This window comes from Rattus norvegicus, chromosome 14, assembly GCF_036323735.1.
Source record: "Rattus norvegicus strain BN/NHsdMcwi chromosome 14, GRCr8, whole genome shotgun sequence".
NCBI lineage: Eukaryota > Metazoa > Chordata > Mammalia > Rodentia > Muridae > Rattus > Rattus norvegicus.
The window spans coordinates 20,719,089-20,745,118 of record NC_086032.1 but is presented as its reverse complement, the minus strand read 5'-3'; the positions used below and the strand labels follow the sequence as shown (position 1 = coordinate 20,745,118).

General features: G+C 37.4%; 1 protein-coding gene across 2 annotated transcripts in view; it reads right to left on the bottom strand.

Moving 5' to 3' along the window:
* Positions 1-24,689, bottom strand: part of Sult1d1 (sulfotransferase family 1D, member 1) — a 35,066-nt gene extending 10,377 nt beyond the window's left edge. The window contains exons 1-5 of one of the 2 annotated variants that reach the window (XM_039092368.2): positions 23,829-24,689; positions 8,088-8,250; positions 6,741-6,866; positions 5,871-5,968; positions 1,873-1,999 (exon numbers count right to left, since the gene is read on the bottom strand). In XM_039092368.2, the coding sequence (XP_038948296.1) occupies positions 1,873-1,999; positions 5,871-5,968; positions 6,741-6,866; positions 8,088-8,235 (499 nt within the window). In that variant the 5' untranslated portion in view covers positions 8,236-8,250; positions 23,829-24,689. Of the gene's footprint in view, positions 1-1,872; positions 2,000-5,870; positions 5,969-6,740; positions 6,867-8,087; positions 8,251-23,576 lie in introns of both variants that reach the window. The other variant, NM_021769.2, reaches the window with a different exon arrangement.
* Between the last annotated feature and the right edge of the window lie 1,341 nt (positions 24,690-26,030).

The following is a 26,030-nucleotide window of genomic DNA, read 5'->3' as shown; positions in this document are numbered from 1 at the left end:
GGAAAAAAGAGCATTTTCAACAAATGGTGCTGGTTCAACTGGAGTTCAGCATGTAGTAGAATGCACATTGATCCATTCTTATCTCCCTGTATAAAGCTCAAATCCAAGTGGGTCAAGAACCTCTACATCAAACCATATACACTCAAACTAATAGAAGAAATAGTGGGGGAAGCATCTTGATCACATGTGCAGTGGGGAAAATTTCCTGAACAAAACACTTATGCTCTAATATCAAAAATGGACATTTGGGACCTCAAAAAATTACAAAACTTCTGTAAGACAAAGGACACTGTCATTAGGACCAAACAGCAACCAATAGAGTAGGAAAAGATATTTACCAATCCTACATCTGATAGAGGGCTAGTATCTAATATATACAAAGAATTCAAGAAGTTCAACTCCAGAGAATCAAATAATCATATTAAAAATGGGGTACAAAGCTAAACAAAGAATTCTCAGCTGAGGAATATCGAATGACTGAGAAGTACCTAAAGAAATGCACAACATCCTTAGGGATGTTGTCATCAGGGAAATGCAAATAAAAACAACCCTGAGATTCTACCTCACACCAGTCAGAATGACTAAGATCAAAAACTCAGATGACAACAGATGCTGGCAAGGATGTGGAAAAAGAGGAACACTCCTCCAGTGTTGGTGGGATCGCAAACTGTTACAACCACTCTGGACATCAGTTTTGAGGTTCCTCAGAAAATTGGACTTGACTACCTGAGGACCTGGCTATACCTCTCTTGGGCATATACCCAAAAGATGCTCTGACATAGAACAAGGATACATGCTCCACTATGTTCATAGCAGCCTTATTTATAATAGCCAGAAGCTGGAATGAATCCAGATGCCCCTCAACAGAGGAATGGATACAAAAAATGTGGTACATCTATACAATGGAATATTACTCAGCTATCAAAAACAATTACTTCATGAAATTCATAGGCAAATGGATTGAAGTAGAAAATATTATTCCGAGTGAGGTAACCCAATCACAGAAAGTCACACATGGTATGCGCTCACTGAAAAGTGGATATTAGCACAAAAGCTTGAATTACCCAAGATACAATCCATAGACCAAACGAAGCTCAAGAAGAGGGATGACCAAAGTGCGGATATTTCACTCCTTCTTAAAAGGGTGACAAGTATATTCATAGGACAGAATATGGAAGCAAAGTTTGGAGCAGAGACTGAAGGAACATCCATTCAGTGCCTACACATGTGGCCCATATATATATACAGCCACCAAAACTAGGTAAGATTGATAAAACTAAGAAGTGCATGCTGACAGGAGCTGGATATAGCTTTATCCTGAAAGGCATAGCCAGAGCATGTCAAATACAGAGGCAACTGCTACAGGCAAACCATTGAACTGAGAACAGAACTCCTTTTGGAGGAATTAGAGAAAGGATTGAAGGAGCTGAAGGGGCTTGCAACCCTATAACAACAATGCCAACCAACCAGAGCTTCTGGGGACTAAACCACTACTCACAGACTATACATGGACTGGCCCATGGCTCCAGCGTTCTATGTGCCCTTGTTGGGCACCAATGGAAGGAGAAGCCCTTCTTCCTGTCAAGTTTGGACCCCCAGTGTAGGGGAACTTGGGGGGGGGCAGTAGTAGGAGGGTGGATGGGGAAGAGAGCACCCTTATAGAAGAAGGGGAGGGGGACAGGATAGGGGGTTTATTTCCGGGAAACCGGGAAAGGGAATAACATTTGGAATGTAATATAAAGAAATAACCAATAATAGAAAAAAATCTCAATTAAAAAATGTTTAGATGTAAGATTTATATTTTAAACTGAATGTTGCCTTGGAAAAAACTATTGATATTGAAATCATAATTGAAGGAACACTTGTACTCACCTTGCCCAGCCATGAATTTCTCGAGGAACTCTTCCCAGGTGCCAGGCTCTGGGTGCATTTTTGCCATTTGGTGGAAATAATAGTAAGAAACAGCCACATCTTTGGCATTCCGTGCCACATAAATCATCTATATGGGCAAAGGAAATGTTGACGTTTACTTTTGTAATTTAGTAGTTTTAAAGTATTGCTAACATAGCTTACCTTTTACTCATTCTTTACAATTCCAATAATGGTATGGTATTTGTGCACATGTGCCCAACATAGTATATTGTTTAAATACACAAAAGTTCATCTCTCATTTCTGGCACATCTCTGTTTAACCATTGAAAAGACTATTTCTTAAAATATGAAGTATGATTATAATAAGAACTAGAACCTTTACCCCTATGTTCTAGGGTCTTTGGTATGAGAAGGTATTCTGCAGGCTATGAGAAGAGGAGGGCGCCCATGCTCTACAATGTGTGGATGTCCAGGATTCTGAGATTGAGTAGCTCAGAGACCTAGGATAGAACAAAACACTACTGACAAAAAGAAAATAATAATCAATGAAATGATAGTCTGCTATAGTTATAGATTGGTACCTTGTCCAGTCATGATCAGAGGGTTTCATCTGGCAGCAGATGGGAGCAGTTACAGAAACCCACATCCAAACATTATGGAGAGAGAGAGAAAGAAAGAAAGAAGAGAGAGAGGGAGAGAGAGAGAGAGAGAGAGAGAGAGAGAGAGAGAGAGAGAGAGAGAGAGAGGAGAGAGAGATTGACAGAGAGATATTGAGAGAGAGGGAGAGAAGGAAGGAGGAAGAGAGGGAGGGAGGGAGGGAGGGAGGGAGGGAGGGGGAAGGGAGGGGGAAGGGAGGGAAGGAGAGAATCTGTCAGGATATCCCTAGGGAAACTGTTTTGTAGCACTCATTTACTGAAATTCCTTGTTCCTGCCCTTCTTCAAAGCAAGTTTAACACTTGAAGATTAGCCATGCATGGAGTGAACATGGTTCCTAGGAAATCAAGTGAAGAAAGAAACATTCAGACAGCTATGATTAGATTTTCCTGCTCTTCCAACTGATAAACAAAGTGAGAACTTTCATATTCTCAAGTCACAGACAGTAGCCTGTTTGAGCTTGGAAATGGACAAGTGTAGGAAGAGAGTGGACTGAAATAGGTTTGGAAGGGACATAGTCATAGGACCCTATAGGATGAATGCTGTAGCTTATAAATTTCGGTATAAACATTAAACCCTGTAAGCATCACTAATTATTTCTTATTTCAATTTCAATAGACTGGGGCAATAATCCCAAAAGCATCTAGCAACATCATCTGCAACCTTTTGCAAAATGCGTTTGTCTTGCTTTAATATAGAGGGATGCTTTGAGGATGTCTCTACAAACACCTAAAAAATAAACCATTCTCCCTTCTAGGCTCTAGTTGATATTCATTACTGTAAGATTCTCTCTCTCTCTCTCTCTCTCTCTCTCTCTCTCTCTCTCTCTCTCTCTGAGTGAAAAAGAAGGAAGTCCTTATGTAAATGGGGGGAAAGAATAGATAATTCAGTGAAGATATCTAGGTATTCAGTAAGCCATAGTAAAGGCACTAATCTAATTAGTAAGGAAGTACAACATTGCCTCCTGCACAGTGTGATTCAAAATGATTGACCTGTTTCACATTAATGAAGGTATGGAGTTCCCTAGTCACCATTGCTCATCCACACTTTATATACTTCAAATACTATTTTAAAATATCTACTACACAAGCCAGTGAGTACCTTAGGTTACGATAATTCCATCTCTAAATATGTAGACAATCACTAAAAGACATGTAATAAGCAAAGCAACACTATTTCCATTGCTGACAACTAGCAGAAACTCAGCCATATATCAACAGTACTCCTTATAAGTAGACTCTTAAGTGGTCACATATTTTTGGTGCAGTATGTTATTAGTCCTCAACTTTAACCTGAATTAAGCATTTTAGACTTTTGGGCTTCGTTTCCACAGTTTATATTAGAATAGAATTTGAGAATTGCATATCTAGAAAGGTAGTTGGTCTGTTTCTTATAGTGCAGCAGAACAAATAAATTCATATAAAGGAACAGCTTTCACATGTGAATTGAGAAAAATGAAAACAGGAAAACAGGCAACGTAACTTAATGTGAGAACAAAAAGGTTACTGACTAGAAATTTGTTGGAACTGAACTTTTGGAGTGCTGGCAATGAAGTATGTAGGATTTCATACATATGGTCATTTCCTAAATATTCATGAAACTCAATTCCAAATTCTGTGCATTAAAAAATTAGTAAGTTAAAATCATAAAAAGTATGAATCTACATAATTTTAAATCATTCATAGTAAATAAAATATTATTTACATATTTTGCTGGATTGCTTATAGACTTCTAATCTACAAATATATATAAATATAAATATTCATTGATTAATTTGTAGAATTATATAAAATTGTCAATTCCTCTAAATTTTAATCAATCTGTTCTGGTATTGTACAAACACCAATTCTTTAAAAGTAGTTGAAGGGCCGGTGAGAAGATTAAGAATGGGAGACAATCTGACAGTGACTTGTTCCTTCAAAAGATGTATCCTAATGTCCACAAAAGCTCCACCCGGTGAAAACAAAGTGGGGCAACAAAGTTGTTGAGCCATGAAGAACAGAATCTGCCTAGCAGCCCTGATTCCGAGGAAGAAACTAGTGACTGAGCGTACTTGGTGAAATCTCAGGGGAAGGCTGGAACTGCAGCTTTGCTGGGTTTTTGCTACGTTGGGTTTGTTGAATGCATCCGTCCATGATGAAACACTTGAGGCTTATGTACCTTTTTAACTCGTGTTCCACTCTGACGACCAGAAAAAAATAACATTTCTGCTACGGTAAATGACTCAGATCTTGGTGGCTACACTGATCATTCAATTGTTCCCCGAGCAATTATGGTCACGTGATCTTTCAAGCACTCAAAGTTAATTGAATCCCCTTCATCCATTGTTACACAAAACCTGGCAATGGTTATTGGTCATTCTTTTTCTGTCTCTGATTGGACTTCTAAACATTGTTTCAGAGAAATGTAGCTGGGAGGTTTTTAACCGCATATTGGGAAACCTTGAGACTGATTTGGTACTCCGTATCTTCTTTAAAGATTGGCTTGCATATCCTGAAATTAGAACATTAAATAGCAGGGATTGTGGGAAGCCACGGCTTTGTGCTTGGCTGAGCTGCCTTGAGAGGCATGCGTCATAGGTTTTTCAGGTTAGAGACCATGGCTCCTGAGGCACACTGTTCTTTCAAGTTCTTGAGTTGTTCTTTCTCAGGCCACTTTGTTTCTCTGTATATTCCCTTAGTAGTCAAGGAAGCATGAAAACTTGGCAGAAATATTGGTCTTTGGCATCAATCCTCTGTGCCCTGTGTAGCTTGCAGACATCATTGTATTCTAGCAACTATAACTGTATTGATCCTGGAATTTTTCTTTGTATTATGTTTCTGATAAAGGTATACAAAATCTGATTGTTCTCAAAGAAATTGCCACAGTCTCAGTTGTGTTGTGGCTTCTCCAATCTGACCTGACTTAATTCCTTGTGACCATATCAGGTTACCTTGGCCTTGGACACATAATCTCCAGGCTTTTTCTTCATCTTTTTATTTCACTTACAATATGAAAGACTGAATGAAAATATTTCACATTCCTCTTTGATCTTACATATCTGTGTGTATGTGTGTTTCTATTTGTATGTGTGTGAGTGTCTGTATATAGTGTGTGTGGGGGTGTTTGTGTATTGTGTGTATGGTGTGTGTGTGTGTGTGTGTGTGTGTGTGTGTGTGTGTGTGTAAAACAACAATTAAAGGAGTAAAGCCAAGAATTCAATGCACAAAAAGAATGAAGAGTGTATGGGTGGCATTAGAGGGAGGAAATGGAAGGTAGAAAGGTTGTAATTATATACAAATATCAAAAAATTCAAAATGGATGAAAGAAATGAAAAGACAAAAAAGAATATTTTCACTTGCTACCTTGCAGTCGTTTTTCCAAAATGAGGAAGGAAGCAGCTGAACAGGCAGATGTGTCTTCACCAGTCGAGGAGACTGCATGTTATTCAGCATTTCAACACCTACAAACATATACATTAACAGATTGAATAATACGCTTACATTCACAGAGCTTATTTCCAATTCAACCTAAGATCTTCTAATCATTAATGGCTTAATAAAGTTCTTTTTTTTCTTTTTCTTAGTTGCAGTTTGTTGGCTAAGTGGACCAACAGCTTCCTATCTTCCTAAAATCTCTGAGAATATGGATTGTAAAAAGTCATGGTTAAATGGGCTCACTTATTCTTTGTAAGTATGAGGGCATAACGATCTCCACATCTGTCTGTAAAAACATTCCTTGTTTATAATACAAGATGGGGCAGAAAGAGCAGCTTTGAACCAGTCTCCAGGTTTTCTCTTCATCTTTTTATCTCATTTATAATATGAAAAGATTGGATGAAAATATTTCAAATTGCTCTTCTACCTTTCTCATGTTCAAACTCTATGACGGAATTACACGACACAATATCCATTTCTATCTTTTCAAGATTTTAAAAAATGCAAAGAAATGTACTCCCACAATATTTATCATTGAATATGTCTGTGTGTCACACGTAATATGATGCACTAATTAAAAATAGACTTCCATACATTAAGGGATTCAAGATAGATTAAGAGGTAGATGTTAACATTATGTAAATGGGACCTAACCAAATTCTAACTTCTCCTCTAGACACTTAAGGATTTCATAGTGCTTCTTCTTTCTGTATTATCATTGTTCCTGGTTCCTTCACACATATTAAGAGCACAGGTGTATTTATTGTGATAGTAAAAGTGAAAACTCTGAGAAAATACCATTTGTTATTCCAGGAATGATGAGCTCCATGAAGGGTACTCGTCTGTATATTGCATCCCGCTTACACTTCTCTGCATCCCCATTGTTATAGATCAAGTCCAGTATTTCACTGATCCAAGTTGTTCCTAAGAGGAAAATGGAAGAAATTAAATATTTCTGTAGAAAATAACACGAGAAAGTCAAAAGAGGCAGAGCTGTTTTGTAGTGTCTGAAACAAACAAACAAGAAGGGTATAATTTCTACATCCTTTATCCTACTCCAAAAATGGTTTGATTTAAATCAAAATATTCCGAAATGCATTTGAGCTGTACTCCAAGGAGGATGGGCAGAGGGAATAGCCCACTTTGATGAAATTATATGTTCATATATTTTCTATAAATATATATTAAAAAATCATTAGAACTCAGACTTGAAGGGATTATCAGGTAAAGATGATCAACATATATTGGAAGTGTGAAAAGAGGCCACAAAGAACTTTAGCCTGTAATAATCAGGATGCTACATAGAATAGAGTCTGTTTGACCTCAGTACCATGATTCACTCTGACAAGTATGATATTATGTCTCACCAGTCCTTTGAACAAGTACATAAAAAAATGTGCGAACATTGTATACTCAACATCATATGTCTTGTTTGATTATCAGGTCAATAATGCATTTCTATTGAAAGAATATCGAAAGAAATCAGAAAAATAACTTAGTTGTTCTTGTAAAGATAACAGAAACACTGAAATATACTAAGTCTATGTTATAACTTTTTAATGAATGAAATGTATTTGTCCATACTTTTCATGGTGTCAATGGTTTCCAGATACTAGAAATGAATGATACATGTGTACAGTGTTAGAACTAAACTCAATAATTTGTTTGCTAACTTGGAAATTTAATTATGATGAAAGTAAATGAGAGAGACAGAGAAGAAAAATGGCCAAAACTACCTTGTTTTTCTATACCAAAGTGTCATATAGTACATTTATTTAATTCCTAAGATGCTGTAATCATATGGGGTTTGATTAATCATGGCAGAACAGAATATCCTAAATTATAGTTTAGTTGCCCCCCCTTGGGGAATTAAGTAGAAATATAGAGAAAAGTTGCTATTAGAGTATTTATTAGTTAGGAAGTTTGATTGATTGTGGGTTCAAGTAAATTCATAGGCTACTTGTTGGCATTTCAGAAGTGAATGTGAAGTTATATAATCTGTGGCAACATTGCCCCAGCAAGCCACAATGCTTCTTTAACAGAAAATTCAGCTCAGGCTAGGCAAAGATCTGTAAGCAAACAGGTTCGTGAGTATGGGTTACTGACTAACTAACTGTCTATAGTGAATAAATCAAAAGTTCTTACCAGATTTGGGATAGGTGGAGATCAAAATGTCATCAGGTCGGGCTTCAAATGACTCTACTTGCGACCATTGCTCAGCGATGCTCCAAAAGAGGGGGATCCCTTGAACATCCACTAACTCCCTCCTGAAGACATCCAGCTTGTTATCCATTTGGTAAGACTAGATCTTAACAAATGGCATCATCAATCAACTTTAAAACGTTACTAATTCAACAGCAATGTCATTTCTCAAACTTCAGAGCAACGAGCTCAGATTAGGTGTGTTATCATCAAGAGAAGAAAATAAAATGAACAGAGAAACATTTATTTTCATTCATACCATTCATAAATAACATATTACCACACTTCATCTGCATATCAGTAGCATATGCTATGGTAAATACTTTCAAGGTGTATAGTAAAAGTACTGCAATTGAAGTTAGGAGAAGACTCTAAAAAATGGGGCTATCAGTTCATTCCAAGTCCCATAGTGACATAGTTCTCCTTGATTTTGCTATATACGGTAACTTCTTTTCCCTTAGGAAGCAGACACTGATTTATTTAGGCATGAGGAAAATAATGTCTCCTACTCCAATATAATTATATGTCACCATGAGGCAAATGGAACAAAATGTAAGCAACTTGTGAATCTGGGAAAACGATGTGCAGGGGTCTCCTGCAATATTCCAATAAGGTTGAAATTTGTTTAAAGATACGCATACTGGATAAATTCTAACAAAGTTGTAGAGATAGGAGATCCTTATACACTGTTGGCAGGAAAGTAAAGTGATGCGATTTATGGAATCATGAAGTAACTGGAGTTTCCTCAAACAAGAAAAATTGAACTATTTGACTCAGTTACATTCAAAAACGGGGGGGGCATAAATTAGAATTAAAATGACCTTCCTTTAAATATCAAGGTAAACTGGTAAATTGTTTAAATTATACATGACAGGCTACAAATACGAGAAAATGTATACATGGGGTGTAGGCAAGATTTAGCAGAGAAAACAGCGATTATAATAAGACACCAATGAAGATGTCAAATGCATGGGGAAAGACTCACAGGACCCATTCCTACACAAAGCAGCAATTATAATAAGACACCAATGAAGATGTCAAATGCATGGGGAAAGGATCACAGGACACATTCCTACACAAAGAACTATAGGCAACTGAATAAAACTAGAAGTAAGAGAGGTGGCTCTCCCTGAGAAGATCACAGTGATTGTCCACTGTCCACTGGTTACACATGCAGGTAACATTATTTTGACTTATCTAGTCATATTTACATACATAAATATTTATATACATGCAATAACCATTGGCAAAATGAGTGGCCATGAATTTGAAGGACAGCAGGGACCTATAAGAGGGTTTGGAGAGAAGCAAGGGAAAGGCAGATTAAAATAAAATACCAAGAACTAACAACAGCCAAAGGATAAAAGAAAAAATAAGCTTAAAGTTAGGTGATTGAAGATACATTGCACGTCGTCCATTAAACATTGAAGCACTCATTACTATGACCCTGTTTTCTTTTTTCTTTTCTTTTCTTTTTGGTTATTTTATTTATTTACATTTCAAATGCTAATCCCTTTCCCAGTTTCCCCCTCAAAAGTCCCCTTTCCTATGCCCCTTCCTCCTGCTTCTCTGAGGGTGCTCCCCCACCCACCTACTCCTGCCTCATGCCGCTGGCCTTCCCCTACACTGGAGCGTCAAGCCTTCACAGGACTAAGGGCCTCTCCACCATTTTTTTTAACAGGACTCTAGATGAAGATACTTCTCTTGTTTCTCTTACCTGTTTTAGGTAAGAGAAGAACTTGAAATCTACCAATACTCCTTCTCTAAAATATACCTGCCTCCAATTTAACATGAGCTAAGGCACCCTGTTTTTTCCTTTAAAAAAATCTACCTTTAAAATTTTATCTAAACTGAGACTTTGTATTACTCTTTTAAAAGTATGCCTAACAAGCAGTGCCAATATTATGTTTTAGAAAAGATCCCCAACAATTAGTGCTGCGGCGGATTGAATATGCTTGGCCCAAGGAGTAAGTAGCAATATTAGGAGGTATGGCCTTATTGGAGTAGATATGAATTTATTGGAGGAAATGTGTAACTATGGGTGTAGGCTTTGAGAGGACAAGGAAGGCCATTGGTGAACGGGCAAAAACCTCAGTTGCCATTGATGGCCCAGGACAGAAGGGGTCATGCAAAGAAGTTGAGGCTTGACACCATGAAGAGAGCCTTTTGAGGCTATTGGTGAATCCTAGCTGCAGCAAATTAAAGATGCCAGTACTATGGGATGATCCCCAATAACAGTAATGGAGTAGAGTCAAGCAGAATCTAGAGTGCTACAGAGGGCAGAGATGGAGAAGTGACCCAAGCCCTTTGGAGGAGCCCAGAGGACTATGTGTGGATCCCAGACATTGGAACAAGAAGCTGTAACATTGAAGTTACAGTGATGTTAGAGATGTCAGCGCCATGGGAAACCAGCCTAGGAAAGCTGCTAACAGGAAGTGGAACCTGCCGAAGGGAATGAAGTTTATTGCAGTCAGCAAAGATGGATGCAGCCGGAGACACAAAGATCACTTTTACATAAGACATGGAGATGCAGAATTTGGACTTTGCCTAGCTGGTTCATGGTCTTTACTTTAGTCCAGTGATTCCTCACTATAAAGTTTTGGAATGTTAATATATATCCTGTGCTATTGAGAGTATGTGATCAGCTTTTTGTTTTGATTTTATAGAGGACTACAGTTAAGTGTTTGGATGAATCTCAGAAGAGATTTTGAACTTTTGACACTTAACGCTGTTGAGACTGCTATAGACTATGGGAACTTTTGAAGTTGGACTAAACATGTTTTTGTTATACTATGACTAGGTGTGGCCTCCACAGATTCATGTGTTTGAGCAAATTTATAGTTGTCAGGGAGTGGAATGTGGCAGTTTGAATATGCTTGACCCATGAAGTAAGTGGCCCTATTAGGAATAATGCGGCCTTGTTTGAGTAGGTGTGACCTTATTGAAGGGAGTGTGTCACGATAGGGGTAGACTTTTGAGACTCTCCGTCCTGATAGCTTTCTGGAAGCCAGTTTTCTCCTGTTTGACATCACAACCAAATGTAGAACTCTCATCTTCTCCAGCATTGTGTCTGTCTGGATGATGGATGCCATGATTCCTGCCAAAATGATAATGGACTGAACCTCCGAACTTATAAGCCAGCCTCAGTTAAATGTTGTCTCTTATAAAAATTGACTTGGTCATGGTATCTCTTCTCGGCAATGGAAACCTGAAGAGAAGTACTTAGCAGAAGAATTCAAAGTCAGAATTCTGAAGTCTGTAGATAAAATAGCTAGCCATCTTCACCTGTGGATTCTATTAAACACATTCAGTCACCTATGCATTAGATTGTTTACAGATATTTTCCTTCCATTAATTCATCACCAATATGATATAGCAACTATCTGCATAATATATACATGGTAGGCATTGTCAGTAGTAGACATGATTCAACCTTTCAAAAGGATGCACTAAGATATATGCAACTATTAGACATTATACAAAGAACCAAAACACCTGACGATTTTGAGTCTTGAGGTCTTGGAACCAATTCATTTTCGATATTAAGAGACTTTAACTGAAATTGTGTTTCACTACCATTATTTTATCCCCTTAAGCCTTCAAATTCCCTTCAAACCATCCTTAACAGACATAAGTAGGATACATTTTTCAAAATGTGTGGTACAAAGTTTTTGAATAATTAATTGCAAATTAAATATGTATACTATGATATTTTATAAAAGATTCAAAGTTACATAAAAGAACTCAAAGTATTAACACAAAAATATAAATTTATGTGTTGGCATCTGGAGACTTTTGTGTTTCCCAAGCAACAATATCTTCTCTCCCCACCAACAAATAAGAATTGATTTGGAATTGCAATCACACAGGAAAACATAGCAATACTGTTTTGAAAAGTTAATTCTTTTTGCCTCTCTCTGTACCAGTACCATATAGTTTTTATCACTATTGCTCTGTAATACAGCTGGAGGTTAGGGATGGTGATTTTATTGCAGGAAGTTCTTTTATTGTTGAGAATAGTTTTAGCTATCCTGAGTTTTTTATTATTCCAAATGAATTTGTAAATTGCTCTTTCTAACTCTATGAAGAATTGAGTTTGAATTTTGATGAGGATTGCATTGCATTAGATTGCTTTCAGGAATTTACTATATTAATCCCGCCAATCCATGAGCATGGGAAGTTTTCTATTTTCTAAGATCTTTGATTTCTTTCTTCAGAGACTTGAAGTTCTTGTCATACAGATCTTTCAATTGCTTGGTTAGAGTCACACCAAGGCATTCCATATTATTTGTGACTCTTGTGGAGGGTGTCATTTCTTTCTTAACCTGTTTATCCTTTGAGTAGAGGAAGACTATTGGTTTGTTTGAGATAATTTTGTGTCCAGCCACTTTGCTGAAGTTGTTTATTAGGTTTAGGAGTTCTCTGGTGGAATTTTTAGGGTCACTTAAGTATACTATTATATCATCTACAAATAGTGATATGCTGACGTCTTCATTTGCAATTTGTATCCCTTTGATCTCCTTTTGTGGTCTGATTGTTCAAGCTAGGACTTGGAGTACTACACTGAATAGGTAAGGACAGAATGTCAGGCTTGTCTAGTCCCTGATTTTAGTGGGATTGTTTCAAGTTTTTCTCCATTTAGTTTGATGTTGGCTACTGGTTTACTGTATATTGCTTTTACTGTGTTTAGGTATGAGCCTTGAATTCCTGATATTTCAAAGACTTTTAATATGAAGAGGTGTTGAAATTTGTCAAATGCTTATTCAGCATCTAATGAGATGATCGTGTGGTTTTTTGAGTTTGTTTATATAGTGGATTACATTCATGGATTTCAGTATATTGAACCACCCCTGCATCCCTGGGATGAAGCCTACTTGATCATGATAGACAATGAACTGACACACCTATAGTCACTTGATCTTTGACAAAGGAGCAAAACATCATCCAGTAGGAAAAAAAGACAGCATTTTTAAACAAATAGGGCTGGTACAACTGAAAGCCAGCATGTAGAAGAATGCAAATTGATCATTCCATTATTATCTCCTTGTACAAAGCTCAAGTCCAAGTGGATCAAGGAAATCCACATAAAACCAGATACACTGAAACTAATAGAAGAGAAAATGGGGAAGTGCATTGAACACATGAGCACAGGGGAAAACTTCCTGACCAGAACATCAATGGCTTATGTTCTAAGATCAACAATAGACAAAGGAAACCTCATAAAATTGCAAAACTTCTGTAAGGTAAAGAACACTGTCAGTAGAACAAAACAGCGTCCAACAGATTGCAACAAGATCTTTAACAATCCTGCATCTGATAGAGAGATAATAGCCAATATATACAAAGAACTTAAGAAGTTAGACTCCAGAAAATCAAATAACCTTATTAAAAATGGGTTACAGAGTTAAACAAAGAATTCTCAAATGAGGAATATCGAATGGCTGTAAAGCACCTACAGAAGTTCAACATCTTTAATCATCAGGGAAATGCAAATGAAATCAGCCCTGAAATTCCACCTTAGACTAGTCAGAATGACTAAGATCAAAAACTCGGGTGATAACAGATGCTGGCGAGGATGTGGAGAAAGAGGAACACTCCTCCATTATTGGTAGGATTGCCAACTGGTACAACTCCCTCTGGAAATCAGTCTGGCAGTTTCTCAGGAAATTGGACATTGACCTACCTGAGGACTCAGCTCTACCACTCCTGGGCATATACCCAAAAGATGCCCCAACATATAACAAAGACACATGCTCCACTATGTTCATAGCAGCCTTATTTATAATAGCCAGAAGCTGGAAAGAACCCAGATGTCCTTCAACAGAGGAATGGATACTGAAAATGTGGTACAATTACACAATGGAGTAGTACTCAGCTATTAAAAACAATGACTTCATGAAATTCTTAGGCAAATGGATGGAACTAGGAAATATCATCCTGAGTGAGGTAACCCAATCACCAAAAAAAACACATGATATACCCTCACTGGTAAGTGGTATTAGCCGATAAGTTCAGAATACCCAAGATATAATTTACAAAGCTCAAGAAGAAGAAAGACCAAAGTGTGGATGTTGCAGTACCTCTTAAAAGGGGGAGAAAAATACTAACAGGAGGAAATATGGAGACAAAATGTGGAGCAGAGACTGAAGGAAAGGACATTGAGAGGGGATCCATCTCAGATGCAGTCACCAAACCCAACACTATGGGGATGCCAAGAGGTGCATGCTGACAGGAACCTAATATAGCTGTCTCCTGAGAGGTTCTATCAGAACCTGAGTAATAGAGAGACATATGCTTGCAGCCAACCATTGGACTGAGAATGGGGTCCCCTGGAGGAGTTAGAAAAAAAGGACTGAGGTAGCTGAGAGAGTCTGCAACTCCATCGGTAGAAAAACAATATCAAACAACAAGACCCCTCCCCTCCAGAGCTCTCAGGGAATAAACCACCAACCAAAGAGTACACATGGAGCGACCCATGTCTCCATCTGCATATGTAGTAGAGGATGACTTTGTCGGGTATCAGTGGGAGGAGAGGCCCTTGGTCCTGTGAAGGTTTGATACCCCAGGATAGGGGAATACCAGGGCAGGAAGGAGTTTGAAAAGATTTCCTCTGCATGGGGGACAATGTAACTCTTAGGAAACAAGGAATTGTATGAAATATTGCAGTTTTGCAGCAGAAGACATGATGTACCTACCTATGATTTTTTGGCCATATAGGATTCAGCTATCTCCATACAACACAGAATTACGCCAATAGTCTCAGTAGTAGCTCCTGATAGGGTTTTTGGTTTTTTAGCTTGTACTCTTCGATCATACATAGCATCCCAACTGCAGTTTCTCCTTCCTCCTCCCCTCCCAGTCCCACCCTAGTCCTAGTTCTCATCCCAGATCCTCTCCATTTCACTTCTGAAAAGGATAGGCCTCCCTGGGATATCTACTAACCATGGCACATCACATTGCAATAAGACTAGCAACCTCCCTGAAAATTCAGGCTGGAGAAAACGATCCAGTAGGAGAAAAGAGGACCCAAAAGCAGACAAAAAATTAAGAGACAATCCTACTCCAACTGTTAGGAGTCCAATAAGAATACCAAGCTATATAACCGTGACAGAACATGCAGAGGACTTAGGTCATAAACATGCACAATAAGTATATTATTCAGTTCTTATAAGGTTCTTTTTTCTTTTTTCTTTTTTTTTTCTTTTTTTTTTTTTTAGGAGCTGGGGACCGAACCCAGGGCCTCGCGCTTGCTAGGCAAGCGCTCTACCACTGAGCTAAATCCCCAACCCCCTCATACAAGGTTCTTATGTGTCAATTCCAACTATCCCATTTTACGTAAGGAGGGGAAAGGTGAGAAAATTAAGTACCCTTTGAAAAACCTCCCCCAAGAACTTGCTATCAACAAATGGCAGAACTTGACTTAGAACAAGACAGTGTAGGTCCTGTAGTGTTAACTATTTTAAATTTGTAGTTTAAGACTTGGACCACCAAATATTACAAAGTGTTACAAGAGAAACTCCAAGTTATGCCAAGGTTCTTGGCAAACGAATAATAAAGGTGAAGTGGCATGGTTTTCTGATAAGAATCTGGGGAAGAATATGCTATCTCAAAGAGGTTGGTTTTCCTCATTCCATTCCATAATAATGAGCTTCACATATTTGTATTGAATACAGTATATTAAAGAGTCTATGGAATGATTTAGAAAGTATAAGGCTACCTTACTAATGATTTCTTAAAGTATGATCTTTGTTCTGTTAATACCCATAGAGTCTACTAAATTATATTAAAAGTAAGATTTAATCTAGAGTCATTTCTGAGTAAATATTGAAATACCATAAGATAGTTTCGGTATTATTCTATAGACCTTGTAGAATATCTGTGCTTTGATTCAGTATCTGAGGATCACAGAACACAGAATAAGGTACTTAGATCACAGGAGTGTGTTTTATAATTCTTGGAACTTTCAAATATTATATATAAATTTAAATTCCATATTTACAGTATCTACACCTTAAAAACTCTCAGCCAAAATATTTATGGAAGAAATACAATCAAGTTTATCTTACCTTTAAATCCTAGGAGCTTTAAATGAATTTGCTCAAATGAAGAATAAGGGCTAAAAAAGAAAATCCTTAAAAGAATGATGCCCCGGGGTAGTCCACAACTTAATGTGAGAAAGAGATTAAGTTGTTGTAAGCTCAGGAAATGTTGAGCAGTGTTCATTTCCCAAAGGTCACTCCCCTGTTTACCTATTTGAAAGATGTCCTATGAGTATAAACTCCTCAGGGGGATAATCATAAGACCTTAGAAACATCTCCAGGTTTTGCGCATTGTTAACAGTTACTCTTAGTCAATTATTAACTGACCAGTGGCTTATGGTTTTTCTTATCTACTGTTGGACTATGCTAAAACTAAAGATATTTTGTGCCATAGACATCAAAGTGAATATCAAACTCATGACAATCAATACATTATTCTCTATACAGTACTATCTTGGTACTACATAAATCTTTTGCATGTTACTAATATTTAACCTAAAATAATGATGAGATAGGATGTCTAAATCTTTCTGAGAGTGACATTGGAAGTCCTGAGGAGGCAGATGTGTTAGGTTCTTCCATAAACCAATTGTATTATCCAGAGTTTTATTTTTCATATTTTTGATCTATATTATTTGTCAAAAAGGAAATATTAAAAATGATCACTTGAGTTTGTTTTGTTTCTAATGTTATGCTTTTAGTAAAGCTAATGTGCTTTGAAGAACAGATTACATACTTTAATAAACCACAGAGTTAGAAACAAGAAAATAATGAACACTTGATCAGGATATTCTTATATTTCTAGAACATTTTGTCAGAATGTAATTAATTAAAATGTTAGCTAAGTTATAAAAGTTTGAGATAGCATTTGTGAACGTTAGTTCATGTAAATTTAAAGTAAGACAGTCATTACCTTGACTTATGTAACCTTTAGCACTTCATCTCTGTAACAAAATGCTTCAATTACACTGCTTTGATAATTGTTTTTATATGTAGGAAAAGAGCCATGTTTCCTACTACTACACTAAATTTTCATCAGAAAAGTGTAGTTATGAAATACTGTGGGATACCAACCTCCTGCTTATTTTGCCTATTTTCACAAACTTAAAAAATAATGCAAGAGATGATATAGAGAAAAAACTGCATTCATATAATTGTAGTATATGGGGAATATAAATAATATAGTCAGTATGGAAAACAACAGATACATGTCCAGGATATACATAAATATGTATTCCAAGGAGGAAGAGTAGCATGTTAAAGGCCTGCTTGGTCTAGCTTCAGGCCAAAGCTTAAATAGTGAGACCTCCCATTAAAATAGCAAACAAACCCCGAAGAATGTATGGGACAAATATGATTGATACATGCTGGTGAAAGGCACTGACTACCTTTTCCTGTTTGAGGACACTGAACTCCGTAGAGTCTTAGGACCTGACATAGACCTTCCCTTTAAATAGATGGGTTGCATGCCCAGTCACTGTAGGCTGATACAAGCTTAGTCTTGGTGCTAAGCTCTGGATTGCTCTCTGTCAGTGTTGGGTTAAACATACTCTCTAGGTAAGGTGGGACAAGCTTTCTACTAGCTTGGTCTAGGTTAACTGCTCCCACTCCATTGTTCACCTTGGGGGTCATTGAGGATAGCTGTATGGATAGTGAATAATTTATTGAGATGCTGCCTCCATCCACCTCATTCTGTAGCCTCTGTGGCCCCTTTATTTATCTAGGCAGAGGAGACTTATCTCATTTGCTTGTGGGCAGTTTTTCAGGGCCTGAGCCCAGAATTATCAATCTATACACAGTATATGCCATTGGATGTTGGTCTCTTGCTATGGAAGAGAATGCCCTATGAACCGTTCTGGCCAGTGTTAGAAAAGAGGGGATGGTATTTATTTTTATATTGAATATATTTGTCATGGTCTGCTGGGTCTCTGCTGTTTCACAGAGGGCGACAATTACTTCAATAGTAGTTTGAATACTGTTTGTTCGATAGTTTTTTGAAAGAACTTCTTAAAAAGCTTTTTTAATCTTTGGAGATTGGTAGATTTATTTACATATGTACTGGTTATTTTGTATAAAGTACATTCTTAAAATAAAAGCTAGATGTGTTTGATAGAGGTTTATTGGTAGTAGAGATGAAATACAAAATCAACCTAGATGTTCAACAGAATTTAACAAAACAAATTGTGTATATATGCATGCATATGTACAGTGAAATATTATTCAACTTTACAAAATAATAAAATTCTATCAGTTGTAGAAAATGAATAAAACTGAAGTGACTTGAATATAAAATGAGTGTACATGGAGATTAGAAGGCTCATAGTTATTAAGCAGTAAACATTTACATAACAGGTATTGACACACAGAACTAAGTCCAGTTGTTCCGCACCCCAATGAACCTCTACTCCAGAGTATTGTTGAATAATTTATTAAAAATAAAGACCTAAAATCCCCAAAGAATAATAAGAGAGAACATGTTGTCTCTGCATTGAACCAGGGCACAAACCATGCAGATATCTAAATAGCCCACTTCACTTTATTACTATAATCAGTACATATTTCATTAATAATGAACCAATAATTAAAAAATGTTCTCAGAGGTGATTAGTATAAAACACCAATATATATCAAGGCAAGCACTAGATAGGAAGTATTATTCTTTTTTTTAATGTAACCACACAGTCTGAATATATCTTTTTTCCATTTACTTTTTTTCTGCCAAATGCTAACATTTGAGATAATTCCCATATTTGTAGTTTGCCTTTCCAGTTTATGGCATGTTGACAGATACTTTCATTTATGTGTCTATACTTTAAGGAGCCTCTCAGTGAATTTCTCAGAGTTGATATTGCTGTGATAAGGCACAAGGACCAAAGGCATCTTAGGGAGAAAAGGATTTATTTTTTTCTTAGAACTTGTAGTGTATCACCCAACAAAGTCAGGACAGGAACTCAAGGCAGGAACCTAGAGACAGCAACTGATGCCGAGCATCTGAAAAAGTACTACTTATTGACTTCCTCTGCCTTGGACAGGCTGCTTCCTTAAAGCACTATGGACCATCAGCCCAAAGGTGCCCAACCTACAAGTAGTTGTCATCAAGCAAAGGGCACCCCAGGTTGCGCCACTAGACAGTGGGGGCTGTTTTCCTAAGAGGGGTTCCTCTTCACAGGTAAAGCTGCTTTGTTGTGATGACAGAATGACAAGAACAATAGCAAAAAAAACAACAAACAAACAAACAAACAAAAACAACCAGTAGAGTGGTGTCTTCTTTGTATGGACAGTTTCAAGTGGTCCACTTGTTCATGCCTACTTTCAAGGGCATGGTAAACATCTTACCACACTTGCGAGCAAAAACTATGCCCAAAATATGAAACATAAACAGAGTTACTTTCAATCTCATTTCAATTTTCTTTCTTAGCTATATCAGGGAAACACAGTTTAGGTTTTCATATCTAGGTAAAATCTTATAGTCCTTTAACTGATGTTTAATAACTAAGTGATTACTAAGTAAATGTAATTGGTATTTCCATGGTATATATTCATAAAAGTTAGGATGTCAGTTATTTATTTATTTATTTATTTATTTATTTATTTATTCTCACTTGAGAATTATCCAGATTGAAAATTCTGGAAATGCCAAATGACCCAGCCTCCTCTGTCTGGTATCTATATCAGTCTAATTGTTGTGCATTTAACTCTTGGCTCAGAATCCACTTAAGATAAAATGCATGCACTCTACAAAGGAACTGAAGAAGTTAGACTGCAGAGAGACAAATAATCCTATCAAAAAATGGAGTTCAGAGCTAAACAAAGAATTCACAGCTGAGGAATGCCATATGGCTGAGAAACACCTAAAGAAATGTTCAACATCTTTAGTCATAAGGGGAAAGCAAATCAAAACAACCCTGAGATTTCACCTCACACCACTGAGAATGGTTAAGATCAAAAACTCAGGTGACAGCAAATGCTGGCAAGGATGTGTAGAAAGAGGAACACTCCTCTATTGTTGGTGGGATTGCAGACTGGTACAACCATTCTGGAAATCAGTTTAGAGGTTCCTCAGAAAATTGGACATTGAACTACCTGAGGATCCAGCTATACCTCTCTTGGGCATATACCCAAAAGACGCCCCAACATATAACAAAGACACATGTTCCACTGTGTTCATAGCAGCCTTATTTATAATAGCCAGAAGGTAGAAAGAACCCAGATGCCCTTCAACAGAGGAATGGATACAGAAAATGTGGAACATCTACACAATGGAATATTACTCAGCTATCAAAAACAATGGCTTTATGAAATTCATAGGCAAATGGATGGAACTGGAAAATATTATCCTGAGTGAGGTTACCCAATCACAGAAAAACACACATGGTATGCACTCATTGATAAGTGGCTATTAGCGCAAATGCTTGAATTGCCCTAGATGCACAGAACACATGAAATTCAAGAATGACCAAAATGCGAAAGCTTCACTCCTTCTTTAAAAGGGGAACAAGAATACCTTTGGGAGGGAATAGGGAGACAAAGTTTAGAACAGAGGCAGAAGGAACACCCATTCAGAGCCTGTGCCACATGTGGCCCATATTTATACAGCCACCAATCTAGATAAGATGGATGAAGCAAAGAAGTGCAGGCCAACAGGAACCTGATGTAGATCTCTCCTGAGAGACACAGCCAGAATACAGCAAATACATAGGCGAATGCCATCATTAAACCAATGAACTGAGAATGGGATCTCCTTTGAAGGAATCTTAGAAAAGACTGAAAGAGCTTGAAGGGGCTTGAGACCCCATATGAACAACAATGCCAACCAACCAGAGCTTCCAGCGACTAAAGCACTACCCAAAGACTATACATGGGCTCCAACCTCATAGGTATCAATGAATAGCCTAGTAAGTGCACCAGTGGAAGGGAAAGCCCTTGGTCCTGCCAAGACTGAACCCCCAGTGAAAAGGATTGTTGGGGGGGAGGGCGGTAATGGGGGGAGGATGGGGAAGAGAACACCCATAGAAAAGGGGATGGGGAGGGATTGGGGTATGTTGGCCCAGAAACCACCGGGAATGGGAATAACAATCGAAATGTAAATAAGAAATACTCAAGTTAATAAAGATGGAAAAAAAAAAAAGAAGAAGAAGCCTAGTATTAGATTTCTCAGAGAAACAGAGAATTGCCTTGTGGAAACATGTGTTTGACAGTCTGAAATACGAAGATTTTGAAGGGTAACAAGACCTTGACATCTTGCTAAAGGCTTTTGAAAGCAACTTAGAAGTAGCATTTGAAGTTAGTTGCAAAAGCTCATTCAGAATCATGGATGTCATTTTTCAGAAAACAAGACTAAATTGCTCTTAGTTTCAAAGAATAAATACACAAATTTACTAACATCCCTGGAATAATGGGTCTAGGGAGGTGGCTTAGTGGTCTAAAAACCAAACAAATCAAACAAAAACCAACCAAACAGAAACCTGTTGCTTTTGCACAGGACTCACGGTCACCACCCAGTACCCATGTCACAGCTCACAAAATTCTGTAACTACTATTCTTAGGGACCCAGTGCTCTCTTCTGACTTCTCTGGCATCAGGTACACACTTGGTATCAGATATACACACACAAAATATCACTATATACATTAAATAAGTGAATGACATGTATAATTCACATATAGTAGGCTGTTGGGATTGATGCCCTTGAAGCCCTCCATTATTAATGTTATAATTATGGTTAGAACTAAGTATGACTGGGTTCTTAGAAAATCCCCAGCCAGCTGCAGAAGACTAATACAAATCTGGTGGTCAAAATAAATAAAAATGTGATAAAGCTGTGACCTTGCTGAGAAATACATCTGACGTCAAGAATGTGATGATCTGTAACCTTTCTGAAAGACCAACATCCTGCTGACTAGTAGATATGACAAACCTGTGATTTTTCTGACAACCTGTCAACATCAGCCTACTCCCTGACCACACAAATATTGTATCCTTGGCCTGTGTAAATGTTTCTTACTTCCCCCCTCCCTCTGTTACCCATGTTATGGTATAAATTCAGCCTTGGGGAAAAATAAAGTTGTCGCCTTGATCAGACTCTTGTTTTGACGCCCTTCTTTGTGTCTCTTGTCCCCCATTCTCTTCCAGGTACCTTCAGACCCCTTCACTTACCGTGCGCTCTCATAAAGTGGGAAAAGCCTTATGAAAATCAAAACAGAACTGAGCCTTTTAAATTACATGAAACCTCTTTGGTATTAGGAATGTAGATATTACATGACAGTACTAAGTGACGTTAAAGAGTATCCCAGCTTGATGTTACATTGGAGATGCAGTGATTTTTAACTTCATGATAGTTGATAAATCCTGATCGCTGACATATTACATTTCGTTAATGATAAAATTGTAATTTCAGACCATTATTAGAAGACTGGCTTCAAATTTTTAACTATACAAACTTTCATATGGCTGAGAAAAACAGTTGTACCCTTATCTGAAAAATAGTAATTTTGCAGCATTTACCCACAGACAAAATTCATGATTCTTAACCAAAAGTGTCCACGTGTTTTACTCTGTCAAATTTTTGCTTGAGAATACATCTAAACTCTTGCATTTAAAACATTCCCATGGCTGCAGTTAGTAGGGCAGCACACATCCCTTGAGCTGCCAGAGAGCTGTGCTCTGTGTAACCTTGGTACCATGGTGCTTTGGTATTAAAGTGAATCCAAGGAGAAAGAAATGAATAGAAAGAATAGTGAATAAAGAATCCTTACAGAGACAGTGACAGGGAGGGGCACTTAAAAAATTCCTGTATGAGTATCTTTTAGAAAATAAGAAATCTCCTGAAAGTCAAGGATAATTACCATAGTAATCTTTTTTTTACTCTGTGACAGGAAAAAAAAACCCATGTATGTAAAATATATCAAATAGCCAAAATATTCTAGAAAGTAACATGGACTAGCTCTCAGTGGCAAATGCACTTGACTACTATTGGCACCGTTTTTCCATGGTAGAGAGTTCTGAGAACAATACAGAAGGCAGCTTGTTTTGATTACTCCGGCCTAGCCCTTCTTTTCCTGTTTCTAACCACAGCTCATAGGATTCAGCGTAGTAGTATCCTACATATGAATATTCCCCTGGGATGAACAGAAATACTGAAAAGATGAAAACTAATACACTTCAATATAACTTTATTCTATAAACCTAAAGTTTAGTAGACAAGACTACTTCAACAGACCTTTAAATATTAAAATTAATCTTTCGTCTTTACAGAGAGAAAATCTAGAGTTAGGATTCCAAATGTTTACTTATCTTGTAGTAAAAAACAGTACAAGAACATTTCAGGTTTTAGTCTCTTGTTTCTCAGTTGAATGTTGTGCCATTTAAACAACAGACATCGTAAATTACTTACCGAGCACTTCTTAATAAGAGCTGGAGGGTTAAACTGTGTTTCTACAGCAGCTAATTAATGGAAGCCCGGTTCTCTGAGTTGTTTTGAGCAGTGAAGCCTGAACACTAATGACTGGCTTACAGTTGTTTACTGAGCTGTACAAAGCCGGTTGCTGTTTTAAGTTTGAAAGACTCAGGAGAGGGTGCAGTGGATGTTTGCTCTAATAGTAGGTAGAACAAAATGAATAAAAGAGTACATCTGTTCTGAACTTACTGCTCTGAAATAGTTGTGATCGACAAGGAAGCCCTTTGTCTTCCCTCTGGGAGCTCCTGGCTTCAACTAGAAAAGAAAAGCAGAAGACGGTGCTGTTTCACCACTCACTGCAAAGGCAAGAGCGAACTTGCTGTGAAGAAGACAGGGGAAAGGAAGGGCAGCCAGGAAAACACGGAACAAATTCTACTCCTTATTTGGTGCTATATCATCGCAAGACAAGTTGGCATATCTACTACCACCGAATTCCCCGCAAGTGTAATTACATCTATTACCAAATAATTGTAGCCAGAGAGTCTTTTAATTTTCCGCATGACCAAAATACGACTGGTCATGTGCTTCCTGATTTCTGTACCCAGGTTTCATGTCTGATTACTGCTGAAACTAAATAAGTTGAAATTAAAGCCTCCCATTTTTGTTATATATGAGATTATGACTAATTTTTGCTATTCTCCTTTATAAATATCACAAGCATTCATACTATTTGTTACAGGTGAAAGCAGTTTTCTTTTTCTTTTTCTCTTTCTCTTTCTCTTTTTCTTTCTCTTTCTTTTTCTTTTTCTATTTCTTTTTCTTTTTCTTTTTCCTTTTCTTTTTCTTTTTCTTTTTCTTGTTCTTTTCAGTCTGCTTCAGGCAAGAAGCCTAGTACAGCCCAAACAGCGTATTTCTACAAGGCCACAGCAGAGCAAAGCACCTGAAGGCAGTTAAATATTTTTTAAAATCGATGAAAAAGAAAAAAACAAGAAAAATATATTCCTAGAGTGCCTCCTTTTAGCAGGCTCCCATGTTTCCCTCCTGCAGGATCCTGAAGATTTACCTTCCAGTAAAATTGGATTATGAACCTACTGCTTATAGTCATAGGATAAAGCTGAAACAAATCTATCATTAGAGAGCCAAGGAAATTCACAAATAAGTCCTATCCGGTTCATTTCACCGAGGTGCAAACCCCAATTAGTTTGGTCTCAGAATGAATCAGGAAAGTCAACAACCATCACTTTGACTTCACTTTCATTCCTCCCTCTGACACCTCCGCTGCCCTGCCTAGTAGAAACTGAAGGCACCAGGATACTGGGATGCAAACCATAAACATCTTCCCAGACAAAGCTGCAACGTGGAGAAAAGGAGTCTTACATGAATACACGGCGGGGTTGGGGTTGGGGTTGGGGGGTGGGGGGTGGGGGGTGGGGGGTGGGAGGGTGGGGGTTGTAGGGTGGGGGATGGGGATTGTGGGGTGGGGTGGGGGGGAACGCAGCACATTTAGAGGATTTTCAGAGCTGCTACTTTCTTTGACTAATCACATTCTTGTTTTAAGCTATTGCCAATTTGACGGATTAAAAATCATATAAAATGTTTTATGGACATAAATGTACAGTTAATAGCTCCCAGGGACAAGAATCTATATCTAGGTTGTGCATATGTAAACACATTTGTAACACATGAACAACATCACTATTCAGACAAAAGCAGAAAAAAACACATGATATTTATTATACATGGCACAAAAAAACCTATGTGTTTGGGGCAGGAGTTTATCAGTCTTACACGTGCTCTGGCAATACTAGACCTAAAGAGAAAGAATAAATTCCCCCATTTCTTCTCTTACACATTGTATATATTTGCAATATTAAGGGGTGAATTTTGTTTTTGCCTTGCACAGGCATCATAAGTAAGTCAAACCTAATAAAGGTTAAAGACTTTTCTGTGAACACTCACAAGATAAATTCAGTATTTCTATAGGAAGTGAACGAAAGAAGAAAAAGACAGGGGATTAGGTATAGCAGAAGGTTAAGAGGGGCATTGAGAAGCACTAGAACCTTTGAGAGCCTAGTTATCCTTGCAGGGCATCAAACAAAGCCAATGCTTCATATACGAATGCCTACAGAGCAGTAGGAACAGACACAGGAGTTGAGATTGTAAATGTTACTGAATATTTCTGTCACAACAAGCCTGGAATCAAGTGACTTCACAAAGTACCATTCACATGGAATAACCAGATGTTATTTATATGTGAATATTTATATATTCATTTATAGATAAATACATATTCTTAACCATAAATATAATGTATTATATATGAATATATACATACTCATACATTATCATATAAATATATAATACACAAATGTATAATTATGTTAACTTATATTAATACACTAATATATTAATATATTAATATAACATCTTATAATATATTATGAATATGCT